Below are 17,018 nucleotides of genomic sequence, written 5' to 3'. Positions count from 1 at the left end.
AAACAGTGACGAGCTTATGAAGTTCCAGGCATTGCGCAATGTTTTTCTTTCTCCCTCAAATACGATCTTTGTTTTATTTACCTTCCAGAACTCTGCATTTTGTAAACGAGCTGATGGACGAAGATGAGAAGGACAGGGCAAAGAGGTACGGGACAAAAGCATGCGCCATCCCAAGTGGGGCCATTGAATCAAAATGTATGGTGTTGGAACTACAAGAAGGGAGATCCCACCTGAACATGAGGAAGAACTTCCTGACTGTGAGAGCCGTTCAACAGTGGAACTCTCTGCTCCGGAGTGTGGTGGAGGCTCCTTCTTTGGAGGCTTTGAAACAGAGGCTGGATGGCAATCTGTCGGGAGTGCTTTGAATGCAATATTCCTGCTTCTTGGCAGAATGGGGTTGGACTGGATGGCCCATGAGGTCTCTTCCAACTCTTTGATTCTATGATTCTATGAATGAAAACAATTCTTTCCTTTCCACCACATCTCACTTCCCATGGCTTCCATCCTTGGGCCCAATTTGCCCATTTCTTCTATTGGCCCTTCCTTATTTTGAGTGTCCTCTTTTTTCCACCACATTTTTTTAGTCATACATTTATTTTAATTTCATTTTCACACTTCTATTTATTTATTGACAGTATTGATATCCCACCCTTCTCACCCCACAGGGGACTCAGGGCAGATTACAATGTACGTATACATGGCAAATATTCAATGCCATAGACCCGTGTCTATGGCATTGAATATTTGCCATGTATACGTACAACCTGGGGGTCGGGACCCCTGGGGGGGGTCACGAGGGGGTGTCGGAGGGGTCGCCAAAGACCATCAGGATACACAGTATTTTCTGTTGGTCATGGGAGTTCTGTGTGGGAAGTCTGGCCCAATTCTAACGTTGGTGGGGTTCATAATGCTCTCTGATTGTAGGTGAACTATAAATCCCAGCAACTACAACTCCCAAATGTCAAGGTCTATTTTCCCCAAACTCCAACAGTGTTCACATTTGGGCACAAGTTTAGTCCAGATTTATCATTGTTTGAGTCCACAGTGCTTTCTGGAGATAGGTCAACTACAACTCCCAAGCTCAAGGCCAATTCTCACTTAACCCTGTCATTATTTTTTGCTGGTCATGGGCGTACTGTGTGCCAAGTTTGGGTCAATTCCATCTCTGGTAGAGTTCAGAATGCTCTCTGATTGTAGGTGAACTATAAATCCCAGCAACTACAACTCCCAAATGTCAAGGTCTATTTCCCCCAAACTCCAACAGTGTTCACATTTGGGCACATTGGGTATTCGTGCCAAGTTTAGTCCAGATCTATCATTGTTTGAGTCCACAGTGCTTTCTGGAGATAGGTGAACTACAACTCCCAAGCTCAAGGCCAATTCTCACTTAACCCTTTCATTATTTTTTGCTTGTCGTGGGCATTCTGTGTGCCAAGTTTGGGTCAATTCCATCTCTGGTAGAGTTCAGAATGCTCTTTGATTGTAGGTGAACTATAAATCCCAGCAACTACAACTCCCAAAGTCCAGAGAATGAAAATACATCCTGCCTATCAGGTATTTACATGACGATTCATAACAGTGGCAAAATTGCAGTTATGAAGTAGCAACGAAAACAATTTTAGGGTTGGGGGTCACCACAACATGAGGAATTGTATTAGGAAGGTTGAGAACCACTGCCATAGACACTGTCAATAAATAAGTAAATAAATAAATATTCAATTCTTGCTGCTGTTGACATTTTGGTATCTGCTTGTCTAATAATCCTAATAGAAAATATTCTGGTATCAATATTGTTTTGTTTATTAATACAGTTTCCATTTCATTATGAATTTTTATCCAGAAATCTAGAATCTTTGGCCAGTTCCACCTCATGTGAGAACAAGTTCCTTTCTTTCTTCTGTTTACATTTCCAACATTTCCATTTCCAGTCTCGAACCTTCCGTTTCTGGGCAAGGTGGTAGAGAGGGCATCAATTGCAGCAGTTCCTAAATGATACGGCCGGACTCGATCCCTTCCAGTCCGGCTTCCGTAGTGGGCACAGGACGGAGACTGTGCTAGTTGCCATCACAGATCAGCTCCGCTGCCCGATGGATCAAGGCGGATCAGCGCTGCTCGTGTTATTGGACCTCACAGCAGCATTTGATACGGTTGACCACAATCTATTGACCCACCACCTAGCCTTGACTGGGGTGAGGGGGATACCCCTTAAGTGGGTGTCCTCCTTCCTCCAGAATTGGGGACAGCACGTGGTGAGGGGAGGGATGGTTTCCGAGAGATCTCCGCTAACTTGTGGAGTCCCGCAGGGAGCTATTCTCTCTCCTCTATTATTTAACATCTATATGGAACCACTTGCCCAACTGGTGCGGAGATTTGGGCTTGAGTGCCACCAATACGCTGACGACACTCCGCTCATTCTGAGGATGGAGGGCCGGCCAGACTCCGTACCCAAAAATTTCCATCGGTGCCTTGAGTCCATTCCTGGATGGTTGTGTGCCAGCAGGTTGAGGGTGAACCCAGCGAAGTTGACTGGTGTCCTATTTTGATTTCCTATCATGATTGTAAAACTTTATCTCACAACAAACAAAAAGTGTGCCTACACTCAGAGGCGGCCCTAGGTAATTTTCAACGGTAAGCAAACAGTATTCCCCCCCCCCCAACCAATCATTGATATATATATTTTCTGTTCGTTGTGGGAGTTCTGTGTGCCATATTTGGTTCAATTCCATCAATGGTGGAGTTCAGAATGCTCCTTGATTGTAGGTGAACTATAAATCCCAGTAACTACAGCTCTCAGATGTCAAGGTGTATTTCCCCCAACTTCCATCTGTGTTCATATTTGGACTTATGGAGTATTCATGCCAAGTTTGGTCCAGGTCCATCATTGTTTGAGTCTACAGTGCTCTCTGGATGTAGGTGAACTACAACTCCCAAACTCAAGGTCAATGCCCACCAAACCCTTCTAGTGTTTTCTGTTGGTCATGGGAGTCCTGTGTGCCAAGATTGGTTCAATTCCATCATTGGTGGAGTTCAGAATGCTCTTTGATTGTAGGTGAACTCCAAATCCCAGTATCTACAGCTCTCAAATATCAAGGTATATTTCCCCCAACTTCCATCTGTGTTCATATTTGGGCTTATGGAACATTCGTGGCAAGTTTGGTCTAGTTTGAATCCACAGTGATTTCTGACGGCAGGTTGAGGGTGAACCCAGCGAAGACGGAGATCCTTTGGGTGGGAGGGAGGTCCAGCTGCCTACCCTGGATGGCGAGACACTACGTCCGTCACCTTCTGACAAGCGTCTTGGTGTCTTATTGGACCCTCTACTCACAATGGAGGCCCAGGTCTCGGCTGTTTTTCCACCTGCGTCAGGCTAGGCGACTGGCTCCCTTCCTATCTAGGAACGACCTGGCTACAGTGATCCAGGCGATGGTCATCTCAAGGCTTGACTACTGTAACGCCCTCTACATTGCCCTTCCTTTGTCAGTGATCCGGAAACTGAAGCTGGTGCAAAATGCGGTGGCTCGTCTTCTCGCCGGAGTGCCGGCGAGGTGTCGTGTCACCCCAATCCTCCAACAGCTGCACTGGCTTCCGATTTGAGTCCCGGATCACTTTCAAGGTGCTGGTACTAACCTTTAAGGCCTGACATGGTCTGGGGCTGGCGTACCTGAGGGCCCGCTTATCCCCCTACCAACCCCAGAGATTACTCCGGTCTGAAGACCAAAATTTGCTTGCAGTCCCTGACATCCGGACCTATCATTTGTCATCGACTAGGCAGAGAGCCTTCTCGATCGTGGCACCTTATTTATGGAATGCCTTGCCGGTTGAAACTCGAACCATCCGAGACCTACTTGCTTTTTGGAAAGCCTGTAAAACTTTTCTTTTCCAGCAAGCTTTTGATGGGTGAACAACTTGAACTATGCCTGTTCTTGCTGCCTATTGTTATGGTTATGGTTATTTTTGAAGCTAATTGTATTGTTTTAATCTGCTTCTGTAAACCACTCCGAGCCAAATTGGGAATAGCGGTATACAAGTCGAATAAATAAATAAATAAGTCCGAACTCTCTCTCTCTCTCTCTCTCCATCCATCCATCCATCCATCCATATATCTAACTATATATTCATCCATCCGACTATCTTATCTTATCCATCCATCCACCCATCCATCCATATCTTCTATCTATCTATCTGTCTGTCTGTCTGTCTGTCTGTCTGTCTATCTATACATACATACATACATACATACATACATATATCTATATATCCATCTGTCTGTCTATCTATCCATCCATCCATCTATCTAACTATATATTCATCCATCCGACTATCTTATCTTATCCATCCATCCATCCATATCTTCTATCTGTCTGTCTGTCTATCTATCTATCTATCTATCTATCTATACATACATACATACATACATACATATATCTATATATCCATCTGTCTGTCTATCTATCCATCCATCCATCTATCTAACTATATATTCATCCATCCGACTATCTTATCTTATCCATCCATCCATCCATATCTTCTAACTGTCTGTCTGTCTGTCTGTCTGTCTGTCTGTCTATCTATACATACATACATACATATATCTATATATCCATCTGTCTGTCTATCTATCCATCCATCCATCTATCTAACTATATATTCATCCATCCGACTATCTTATCTTATCCATCCATCCATCCATATCTTTTATCTGTCTGTCTGTCTGTCTGTCTGTCTGTCTGTCTATCTATACATACATACATACATACATACATATATCTATATATCCATCTGTCTGTCTATCTATCCATCCATCCATCTATCTAACTATAATTCATCCATCCGACTATCTTATCTTATCCATCCATCCATCCATATCTATCTATCTATCTATACATACATACATACATACATATATCTATATATCCATCTGTCTGTCTATCTATCCATCCACCCACCCACCCATCCATCCATCCATCCATCCATCCATCCATATCATCTATCTATCTATCTATCTATCTATCTATCTATCTATCTATCCATCCATCCATCCATACATACATACATACATACATACATACATAAATACATACATATATCTAACTATATATCCATCTGTCTGTCTGTCTATCTATCTATCCATCCATCCATCCATCTATCTTTGTGAGTTTTTCTGGAGTTATGTGCAATCCATCCATCTATTTTGTAGACGTGTATTTTGAGTCTCCTCTTGTGTTGTGATTGACCAGGGCATCGCGCAACAAGTCCGAGAAGAAGAGGCGAGACCAGTTCAATGTCCTCATCAAGGAGCTTTGCACCATGCTGCAGGGCCACGGCCACCCGCTCAAGATGGACAAATCCACCATATTGCAGAGGACCATCGACTTCTTGCAGAAACAGAAAGGTACTCCAATGGCGCGTTGACTGGTGTCCTATTTTGATTTCCTATCATGATTGTAAAACTTTATCTCACAACAAACTAAAAGTGTGTCTACACTCAGAGGCGGCCCTAGGTAATTTTCAATGGTAAGCAAACAGTATTTTGGCACACCCCCCCCCCCCCAACCAATCATTGATATATATTTTCTGTTTGTCATGGGAGTTCTCTGTGCCATATTTGGTTCAATTCCATCATTGGTGGAGTTCAGAATGCTCTTTGATTGTAGGTGAACTATACATCCCAGTAACTACACTTGCCGCACTTGCTCCCTTGCCTGGCCCGCTTTGGGTCCGGAGGTGTGCCTGAAGACCCCGGCGTGTGCACCAAAAGTCACCTCTTCTCCTGACTTTCTCCTCAGCCATTGGGACCAAGAGAGAGAGAGAGAGAGAGAGAGAGAGAGAGGTGGAGATGCCCACCTTTCCTGAAGGTAGGCACAAAAACAAAGGAGGGAGCGGAGGTGGGAGATACCTTCAGCCGGATGGGCTCTCTCTCTCTCTCTCTCTTGGTCCCAATGGCTGAAGAGAAAGTCAGGAGAAGAGGCCACTTTTGGTGTGTACGCTGGGGTCTTCAGACACGCCTCCGGACCCAAAACGGGCCAGGTGCGGCGCCTCCGCCCCTTGACCCACTCGCGGATTGGGGAGAGGAGAGGAGGCGGGTGGAGCGCCGGGGGATCGGGAAAGGGAGCCGGTCATGGGGAAGGGATCGAACGTGAAGAACGATTGAGCGCCGGCTCTGCTCGCACACCCGGCGGCCAGGTGGAGCAGGAACGAGAGGGGCGAGGCGAGGCTCAAGGGCCCGGCCCCTTTGGGAAGAGGATCGCCCGGCAGCGAGGCAAGGAAGCCGAGGATCCCCCCGGACTGCTAGGGCTGTTGTGAGCTGAGGAGGGGGCGCTCCTCAAGTGGCGGTCGAGGGGCATTTACAGAGGCGCCTCTGCGCCCCTGGCAAAAAAAAGTGTTCTGCAACCACTTACTTTGCGTAATGGACGAGCCGCCCCTGTCTACACTGTAGAGCTAATGCAGTTTGACACCACTGTCGCTCAATTATATAGAATCATGGGACTACTTACTTACTTACTTACTTAGGTGATCTCTCGTTGGCCGAGTAGGATAATCCTCCATGGTGGGTCTGTAGGTGATTATGGAGCCGTATTCTTGACCTGCATCTTCTCCAGCAGGGAGGGCATTGGTTTCTGAACATGAGGAAGAACTTCCTGACTGTGAGAGCCATTCAGCAGTGGAACTCTCTGCCCCGGAGCGTGATGAAGGCTCCTTCTTTGGAGGCTTTTAAACAGAGGGTGGATGGCCATTTCTCAGGGGTGATTTGAATGCAATATTCCTGCTTCTTGGCAGAATACGGTTGGACTGGATGGCCCATGAGGTCTCTTCCAACTCTTTGGTTCTATGATTCTATGAGTGTTCATGAAAGATTTTCCCTGACCCCCTTCCTGTGAATGGAGATCAATGCCACTTGGCCCTGGTCTGAGTCCTTCTTCTCTCCATGGGTGCCACCTTGGGACACACACTCCTCCCATCTTTTGAAACCACTGTAAACACCAAAACTCTGTCTGTCTGAATTCGGAAGTCCCAGAGTAGCTTGACATGTTCATTTCTCTGTAACTTTTTCTTTTTTAAAAAAAATATTTTTATTAAGCTTTTAAACATACATATATAAAAAAGAATCTTGGGGATGGGCAGGAGAGAGGGGAGGGGGAGGGGGGGCTATTTGGGTGCATTCGCTCCTTCACGCAATCACTCCTCGTGTCATTCATCTGTTCTGGTGCCATTCGTCTCTTCTTTCATCCCGTGCGGGGGGGGGGGGGGAGTGGGGAGGAGTAGTTGGTGTGACAGGGGTATAAGAACTTCCAGGTTAGTCTGTGCATTTTGGTATGTATAAATTTTCTTTGTAACTCGAACATTAGTCCATGTCTTCGTCTTTTTTAAGCAGTGCTAAACATTCTTTACTTTTAAGCCTTTCTATTCTTAAAATAATTCAGGAAACTGTCCCAATTCGTATTTTTCCTCTTGTCATTATCGTTAGAGAGTCTTTGAGTCAATAAATCCATGTTCATCAGGTCATACACTTTCATGATCCAATACTCTAGTGTTGGTATTTCAATAGTTTTCCATAGTTGCGCCAGTTTTATTCTGGCCGCTGTAGAGAGATAAAAAAAAATTGTTTTCATTGAGCTCTAGTTTAAAGTCTAAAATACCCAATAGAAAGTATTCCGGTTTTAATTTGAATTTTGTGTGGAGGATTTTTTCTGTTTCCTTGTGGATCTGGCGCCAGAAGGTTTTAACCTTCTTGCAACCCCACCACATATGCATAAAGTTTCCACTGGCTCTCTGACACTTCCAACATTTCCCCTCTGTTTTCCCCTTGTTGAATTTCGCAATTTGTTCCGGTGTCAGGTACCACCTGTAGAAAAGCTTGTACCAATTTTCTTTGATTTCATTTGCATATGTGAGTTTTAATTTTCTTGACCACATTTCCTCCCATTCCTCGAGTCTGATTGAACGACCGATGTCTTTGGCCCATTTAACCATATTATCCTTTATTTGTTCCTTTTCTGTTTCCCAGGAGAGTAGCTGTTGATATACTTTCCTAATATGTTTTCTATCCATTTTTAGAATTTTCTCACATATGGTGTCTTCAGTTTCAAATCCCAGTTTTTTATCTAAGTTGTAGCTTTCTTTAATCTGGTGGTATTGAAACCATGAAATATTGGGGTCAAGTGCTTTTAGTTCTTCCTGGGATTTGAGTGTGGGTCCTGACGGTGAGCTCTTTAGTATATCTTTGTACGTTAACCAATCTTCCTTCGGGACTCCCCTAATTTGACTTGCCTCGTTAGGTGAAAACCATAACGGTGTTTTTTGGTAAAGTTTTGTTCTATATCTCTCCCAGATTTTTTAGTAGAGGGTCACGTACAAAGTGGTTTCTACAGTTGCTCTCTCCCTTCGCCTTTCCCCTCCACAGGTAGTTATTAGGCCTGGGTAACAACGCAAAAATTTGTTTCTAAAATCGATTTGTATTTGGGGGTTTTTTTTGTTTCGATATTTAAAATAATTACAAAATTTTCCCTTAAAAAAGTTCGGTATTTACGAAATTTCGTAAATATTTACAAAACATTTTGTAAAGATGGCGCCCTTTTTTTTTCAATATTTTTAAAATATTTTTAATTTAATTATTAATTTAGTAGAATAGGGAGGAGAAATTATTATTAAGGAGGGAAGGCAGGCACTCACTCTGGCGGGCCCTCTCGCTCGCCGCTCGCTTGCCGCTCACCCTCTCGCTCGCCCTCTCGCCCTCTCGCTAGGATGGGTTCCTTCCAGGATGGGCTCTTTTTCCCAGGCTGCCAAACTACAACTCCCAGGATGCTACAGCATTGAGCCAATGTGGTGCCAAACCTCATCCAGGTTGCAGTGTAGATGGCTGCAGGATGGAGGGGTTTCCTGCCTCGAATTGAGAGAGAGAGAGAGAGGGAAGAGGAAGCAAGTGAGACGTTTCCAAGGCTCTGCTGATCTGCTTCTGCCATGGCTGAGAAAGAAGGGCACAATGGGGGCTGCCTTTCCAACCAGGAGGGAAAGAAAGGGGAGCCTTCTTTGGAAGAGAGCTCAGAACCCCCCTGCGAAAGGTGAGAGAGAGAGAAAGAAGAGAAAAGGAAAGAAAGAGAAGGAGACCTCCCTCTCGCCCTCTCGCTCGCCCTCTCGCTCGCCCTCTCGCTCGCCGCTCGCCCTCTCGCTCGCCCTCTCGCTCGCCGCTCGCCCTCTCGCTCGCCCTCTCGCTCGCTTGCTCAGCCGGCGCCAAGAGAGGAGAGCTCCCAGCAAGCATCGCCAGGCGGCCATCTTACGTATTTCCGAAATGGACGGAAATACAAAATTTTTTGGCGCCTGCCGTTTCGATATTTAAAAACACTTCCGGGTTTAAAAATAAGTTTTGTAATCGTTTTGTAATTGCTAAAATTAACGAATATTTAACGAATTACAAAATTAACGAACGAAACCGCCCAGGCCTAGTAGTTATGCCATCCTTGCATTAAGTCAAAACCTTCTAAGGCTAGCAGATTCCTTTCCTTAAGGCTTATCCAGTCCTTTATCCAGCACATGGCCGCAGCGTCATGATATAATTGCAGATTTGGTAGTGCGAGGCCTCCTCTTTTCTTACTATCGCACTATCGCACATGTTCACAAAACTTATTCTATGCCTCCCTCTCTTCCATATGAAATTTGTAATGTCCTTGTGCCAGATTTTAAAGGGCGCCGTTGTTTTTACTACTGGGAGCGACTGGAATAGATGGAGTATGTCCGGTAGGATGCACATTTGGATCGCTGCCACTCTCCCCATCAGGGAGAGGTTTAGTGCTTCCCATCTCTTTAGTTTTTCTCTGATTTAGGACCATTTTTGATGGTCTGTAACTTTTTCTGGCTTGTGATCCCACCAGTTCTTTGTCGCAGGCAGATGATCTTTGTGGTCCAAGTTCCAGTGAATCATCTGAGCAACAGTGTTGTGCCTCTGCTTGTAGTCTGTCTGCTCGATCTTCTTGCAGCAGCTGAGGATGGGATCCATTGTTTCATCTGCTTCCTTGCAGAGTCTACATTTGGGGCCTGTTGTCAACTATTATTATTATTGTTGTTGTTCCGTCTCCCAGGATCCTGGTTTTTTCCTTACCTCTCAGCTGCTTAAGGTTGCTCCCCTTTGCATTTTCTCCCAGGGCTGCTGCAGTTTTGCAAGAGCCCTAAAAGTTAATAGTATCAGAGTCTGCAGGCCTCTTTGCAACCATTGGCTTAGAGAGCAGCAAAGTTTAGGGACCGCCTTTTCTCCCAGGGAAAGATCTCCATTTTAGATTCTCCCCTGCCTTTTCAGTTTGAGGAAAGACTTCAGACGTGCTGATGGCTAGGCAGTTAGCTCTGGGAAAACCATTGCAAAAATTATACACTATAGATATGTATTAAGCTAAACTGAGATAGTATATTGTGTTTTGAGCTGTTTTTGAGATATTATAGACAGATAAGCTTAGTTGAGAAGATTGAGTTGTATAGTTATAGAGAGAGAGTCATGGCTGCTTTGTCTCCAGGACTGACCTTAAGTTATAGATAGGGAAAAACCTGCTTTTTTCTAAACCACAACAGCTTAAGGTTAGGGTGTTAAGATTCCAGAATCTTATCTGCCATCTGGAGAAGAAGTTACCTCTGTAACTATAGAAAAAAAAGAATATTTTTGTAACTTTATCTATTGACTGTTTGTTTGCAACTTTGATGATCTGTGATGAACCGTGCCAAGTCTTCAAGGACTTTGAATAAATAAATATTCTTTTGTTGAGATTAATTTCACAATTCAGCAGCAGATCAGTTGCACAACTTCAGCGCTTTCCAGTAGCTTCTTCCTGCACAGTATTTTTCAGTCAACTGCTCCTACAAACTGCAGTCACTCTGGAATTCTTTTACAGACACTTGAGCACATGCCCGGCCATTGTCAGTTTTACCATTGTCTTTCCCCCAGTCTAGATGATATTACAAACTTACCACAGCATACAGTTATATCTTGTCTTAGTAGACAGGTTCTTTTAATCAATTACATAGAGCCTTCGACGAACAGCATCACAGCACAAGGAGAGAGAATACACTGTACATGACTTCCTTATATACAATTCTGTATCTTTACACATAGCAATCTCTGATTGATTCCCAACTCATTGACTTAACTCAGACCCAGGATTGCATCATTCACAATCACCTGGACTAGGCCAGAACACATTCCCCAAATGAAGTTCTGTATACAATTAATGCATGAGTCAGCATTTCCAATAGAAGCCTATTAGCAGTGCATGACTCAGCTATATTACATTACAATACATTGTAAAACCTGACATCTTTTTTTCATGTTTAAGACCAGTACTAGTTTCTGTTGCTTAGTATCTTAAGTTCTCAAGATAGACAACTGCAGTTTGCTCAGCTATAGAGAGAAGCACGTCGCAGTCTTAGTTTTTATAGCGTCTGGGCGGATGGCACAATTATTATTAATATTATTTGTAAATGGGAAACTCTTGGAGGCAATAGGCATCACCACGTATCTTCACTCATCGCTATGCAATGTTGCCTGTCTTGGTGCTCTTCATAAAGACTTCATTTCCCTTCTTCTGCTCCTTTCCCTTTCAGAAATCACCGCACAGACCGAGGCCTGTGAGATTAGGCAAGACTGGAAGCCTTCGTTCCTTAGCAATGAAGAGTTCACCCAGTTGATGTTAGAGGTAAGGCGTGGGGACGTGGGTTGTATCAAGGGACTTACTTACAAGACGTTCGGTGTCATTTGCCACCGGCTCATGCATCCGGATGCCTGTCAAAACGTATTAGAGGAAACCCTAGCGTGCCTAACCCAGGGTGTCACCCAACAACGGCTTTATATGTATGACAGGCTGGCTTCGATTCCACTAAATGCAGTCGTTTTACACAGCTGTACTTTGGAGTCCGGCAATTTCACAAACTGTGCTCTTGAAGCCCCCGACTTAGAGATATTAGGGATTTTTTTATATATAGTTGAAATGAGTATTCTTTAGACTTTTATATTTATTTATTTACTAGCCGCCCCCTGCTGTGGCCCAGTCTGTGCATGTGTTTTGTGTATGTGTATGTGTGTATATATATTTGCATATATGTGTATATATGTGGTTTTGTGCATGTGTTGTAATGTACTTTTTTTTTGGCTTTTTAAGTCTCTTCCGCTGTGTTTTTCGGTGTTTTTATGAGTGATAATCACTAGGTGACCTGATAATGCATCGTGTCTAAATTTGGTGTCGATTTGTCTAGTGGTTTTTGAGTTATGTGAATCCCACAAACGAACATTACATTTTTATTTATATAGATTTATTTACGACATTTATATCCCGCCCTTCTTACCCTGAAGGGGACTTTGAGCGGCTTACACTATATATATATAGCGGCTTATAACTATATATAACTATATATATAGTTCCCTCCACCGGCTCCGCAACCCCTCTGAAATTGCCAAATGACCCCTCTGGGGGTCGCGACCCGCAGATTGAGAACCACTGGACTAGATGATTGGACCGGACAATGTTTTTAACAAGGATTCATGTTTTACTAGCTGTACCCACCACGTATTGCTGTGGCCAACCTTCCCTCCCTCTTTCTCTCCTTTCCTCCCTCCCTCTTTCCTTCCTTCCCTCTTTTTCTTTCCCTTCTTCTTTCTTCCTTCTCTTCCTTCTTTTCTCGCTTCCTTTGCTCTTTGCTTCCATCTTTCCTTGTCTCTTTCCTTCCTTCCTTCTTTCCTTTCTTCCTTCTGTCCCTCCCTCTTTCTCTCTTTCGTTCCTTCTCCCCTTCCTTCCCTCCCTCTTTCTCTCTTTCATTCCTTCTCTCCTTCCTCCCCTCTTCACTTTTTATTTCCTTCTCCCCTTCCTTCCTTCCCTCTTTCTCTCTTTCGTTCCTTCTCTCCTTCTTCTCCTCTTCACTTTTTATTTCCTTCTCCCCTTCCTTCCCTCCCTCTTTCTATCTTTTGTTCCTTCTCTCCTTCCTCCCCTCTTCACTTTTTATTTCCTTCTCCCCTTCCTTCCCTCCCTCTTTCTTTCGTTCCTTCTCTCCTTTCTCCCTTCTTCACTTTTCATTTCCTTCTCTCCTTCCTTCCTTCCCTCCCTCTTTCTATCTTTCGTTCCTTCTCTCCTTCCTCCCCTCTTCACTTTTTATTTCCTTCTCCCCTTCCTTCCTTCCTTCCTTCCTTCCTTCCTTCCTTCCTTCCTTCCCTCTTTCTCTCTTTCGTTCCTTCTCTCCTTCCTCCCCTCTTCACTTTTTATTTCCTTCTCCCCTTTCCTCCCTCCCTCTTTCGCTCTTTCGTTCATTCCTTCTCTCCTTCCTTCCCTCTTTCACTTTTTATTTCCTTCTCCCCTTCCTTCCCTCCCTCTTTCTCTCTTTCGTTCGTTCCTTCTCTCCTTCCTCCCCTCTTTCTTTTTATTTCCTTCTCTCCTTCCTTCCTTCTCTACCTTTCTTTCTTACCTTCTCTCCTTCTCTCCCTCTTTCTCTCCCTCCTTCTCTCCTTCCTTCCTTCCTTCCTTCCTTCCTTCCTTCCTTCCTTCTTTCCCCCGTTCTGTGTATGTGTTTTGTGTGTGCATATATGTGTGTATATATTTCTGTATATTCTTTTCCCTAATAATTAGTGTTACTAACTAACTAAATGATGTTACCTAATACCCCAAAACGAACAAGGCACCGCTGGGCATCCAAGCTACTAGTGATTTCAAACTGCCTTATGTGGCAGTGTAGACGAGGCCTTAATTCCAAGTGTTTCCTTCCTCTTGCCAACAAGACCTTTCGTTGCGTGTTAAAGCAAGGGCTCCTGTCCTTTGCGAACAATGCCTTGTTCTGTTTGTCTCTGCTAAGGTTTGAGGGTGTGCACTGGCCTAGAATTGCAATGCCTTGATCATTTCCTTCTCAGAGAGATGCGATGACTCACCTGCTTTGGAAAAGTCTGCTTGTTTACCTCCATCGGCAGGCGCTTCTTGCTGAACTAGTTGATCCATCGCCACTTAATCAAAACACGCTCTTGCCTGGCGGGAGATCTTCCTAGGCTTTGCTTGTGGCGGGTGACCCTTCCAGAAAGCACCCCTCCCTTGACATCTTGTCTAGCTCTTCATATTTGGCATCCTTTTAATTCAGGGTCAAAATAGATGGACAAGAAGAAACTTGTTGGTTCTCTTGGACATCTCAGCGACTTTCAATACCATCTGTGCTGTCGCACGCTGGGCCTGTGCATAAGACTGTAGACAGGACATAAATTTTGTGGGACGCCGGGGCTGCCTCAGATTAAAGACCTTTGGATTTCCTTAAAACAGAGTCTTTAGATTGCTTAAAGGTTCAACAAAGTTCTTTATTAATGAAAACAAACAGGTACTTTAAGGCTTTCTTAACCGTCTATTGGCTCTCTCTCTCAATCTTGTCCACAGGGAACAGGCACTATCTTCATAACTGTATACTAACTAATGGGGAAATCCTTAACTTCTTAACTTCTCCCCTACGTACCATCAAGACTACTAAGATCATCTGGAGAGGCCCTGCTCTCGGTCCCACCGGCCTCGCAAGCGCGCCTGGTGGGGACGAGGGACAGGGCCTTCTCGGTGGTGGCCCCGCGACTTTGGAACTCTCTCCCTCTGGAGGCCAGAACCGCCCCATCCATCCTAACATTTAGGAAACGGGTGAAGACGTGGCTGTGGAGCCAGGCCTTCAATGAGTGAGACAACACCATAGGACCCTGGATGGAAGTTGATGTAGATCCATCTTAATAGGACGACTGACCACTGTAGTTTTATATATAGTGTTTTTAAAGTTGTTTTTGTAATTGTGATATATGATATTTTAATGAGTGTATATGTTTTTTATGGCTGGAAACCGGGCTGAGTCCCTCAATGAGGTTGAGAAGCTCGGTATAGAAAACTGTGAAATAAATAAATAAATAAATTCTGATCTGGGCAGTCTGTCTTTCCCTCTGTTGGCGTGGAGCCCCTGCACCCGGTACCAACTACGTCTGGCTTCCACGAGTGACCCTTACCAAGCAGAGCTTTGTAGATTTCCAAGGGAAAAAGAACTCAGGTTTCCGTGATGGCTGACTGAAGTCCTTCAGCAAAGGAACTATAGGGCTGTATAATCCTCGGCCAAGCTATGGGACCTTTCTCCCCGGCCAAGCTGTAGAAGACGAAGCTTTCTACAGGAGCTCTTGGTATTATGTCCTGCGTGAAAGGCTTCTCTGTGTGGACTGAACCCAAAATGGCTCCTATTCCCTCTAAAAACCAAAAAGGGGCGGGACCAGGGAACCTAACTATAATTGGTAGTTGGCTTGCCCTATGATTGCAGCCAAAAGAAGCCACCTATCTGCAGAGTCCCTGAAACTAAGGACTACAACAAACATTATATGCAAAGCAAACAAAATTGGAGCTCCTGGTACCGTTGTACCAGCACACCATTGATCATGGTATCCTTCTGGGACAACTCTCCGGGATGGGTCTTGGAGGCACGGTTTTGTCGTGGCTCCGGTCCTTCCTGAAGGGTCGATCCCAGATGGTGAAGCTGGGAGATGCCTGCTCGGACCCCTAGCCTTTGACCTGTGGGGTCCCGCAAGGCTCCATTCTGTCTCCCATGCTTTTTAACATCTACATGAAACCGCTGGGAGAGGTCATCCAGAGTTTTGGAGTTCGGTGCCATCTCTACGCATATGACACACAGCTCTACTACTCTTTTCCACCTAATTCCAAGGAGGCCTCTCGGGTCCTGGACGAGTGCCTGGCCGCTGTGTCTATCTGGATGAGGAGGAACAAGCTGAAGATCAATCCCGACAAGACAGAGGTCCTCCTGGTCAATCATAAACGGGATCGGGGTATAGAGTGGCAACCAGTGCTGGATGGAGTTGCACTCTCCCTGAAGTCACAGGTCCGCAGTTTGGGAATCCTCTTGGATTCATCACTGACGCTTGAAGCTCAGGTTTCGGCGGTGGCCGTGAGGGCCTTTGCACAACTAAGACTCGTGCGCCAACTGCAACCATACCTCGGGAAGGCGGATCTGGCCAGGGTGGTCCATGCCTTAGTCACCTCCAGATTGGACTACTGTAATGCACTCTATGTGTCCTTTGACCAGAAGCTGGCCAGTTTCCAATCTCCCCTATTGAGCAAAGTCATGGAACGTGTGGTGGCTTTGCAACTCCAGGGGTTCTTGGTAGACACCAATTATCTAGATCCGGCACAGTCTGGCTTTCGGCCGGGACATGGAACTGAAACAACCTTGGTCACCTTAGTAGATGATCTACGCCGGGAGTGTGTCCCTGTTGGTTTTGCTGGACTTCTCAATGGCAGGCCCGTAGCCCGGGGGGGGGGGGGGTGAGGGGGCTTGAGGGGCTTCAGCCCCCCCCCCAAATTATCAGGGTGGTCCACGAGAAGGCCTTACTGGTACTTCATTATTTAAATTGTTATGTTTATTCATATCATGATCAGATCACCATGCTCAATATATCCTATATGCATGGGGGTATTAGGATAATGATACAAAATAGGCCTGGGCGATTTCGTTCGTTAATTTTGTAATTCGTTAAATATTCGTTAATTTTAGCAATTACAAAACGATTACAAAACTTATTTTTAAACCCGGAAGTGTTTTTAAATATCGAAACAGCATGCGCCAAAAATTTTTGTATTTCCGTCCATTTCGGAAATACGTAAGATGGCTGCCTTGGCTAGATGCTTGCTGGGAGCTCTCCTCTCTCTCCTCTCCTTAAAGGCTTACCTTGGCCCAACGAGGTTTGTTTGGCTCTTTTTCATGGAGGACGGGCAGCAAAGGGGGAGAGACGAGCGTAACGTAGCTGTGCAGATGGCGAGGAAGGAGGGAGAGAGCGGGCGGAAACCCCTGCGGGCAACGTGCCTCCTCGCCGCTTCGGCCCTTAGCAACCGCCCCGCATGGACCCCCTCCCTAGCAACGACGCCGGCTGAGTGACGAGGAGGAGGCGCGTTGCCCGCAGGGGTTTCCGCCCGCTCTCTCCCTCCGAGGCCAGTCTGTGGGCTCTGCATCCTTCCTCGCCATCTGCACAGCTACGTTACGCTCGTCTC

The 17,018-nt window shown here is 45.2% G+C and overlaps 1 protein-coding gene across 1 annotated transcript in view; it reads left to right on the top strand.

Moving 5' to 3' along the window:
• Positions 1 to 17,018, top strand: part of PASD1 (PAS domain containing repressor 1) — a 167,991-nt gene that overhangs the window by 63,039 nt on the left and 87,934 nt on the right. Inside the window, exons 3-5 of the mRNA XM_067471693.1 lie at positions 89 to 145; positions 5,238 to 5,392; positions 11,581 to 11,672. Of these exons, the coding sequence (XP_067327794.1) occupies positions 114 to 145; positions 5,238 to 5,392; positions 11,581 to 11,672 (279 nt within the window). The 5' untranslated portion in view covers positions 89 to 113. The remainder of the gene's footprint in view (positions 1 to 88; positions 146 to 5,237; positions 5,393 to 11,580; positions 11,673 to 17,018) is intronic.

The sequence above is a fragment of the Anolis sagrei genome, chromosome 10, assembly GCF_037176765.1.
Source record: "Anolis sagrei isolate rAnoSag1 chromosome 10, rAnoSag1.mat, whole genome shotgun sequence".
Lineage (NCBI taxonomy): Eukaryota > Metazoa > Chordata > Lepidosauria > Squamata > Dactyloidae > Anolis > Anolis sagrei.
The sequence above is the reverse complement of the archived record's forward strand: the minus strand, read 5'-3'. Positions and strand labels throughout refer to the sequence as shown.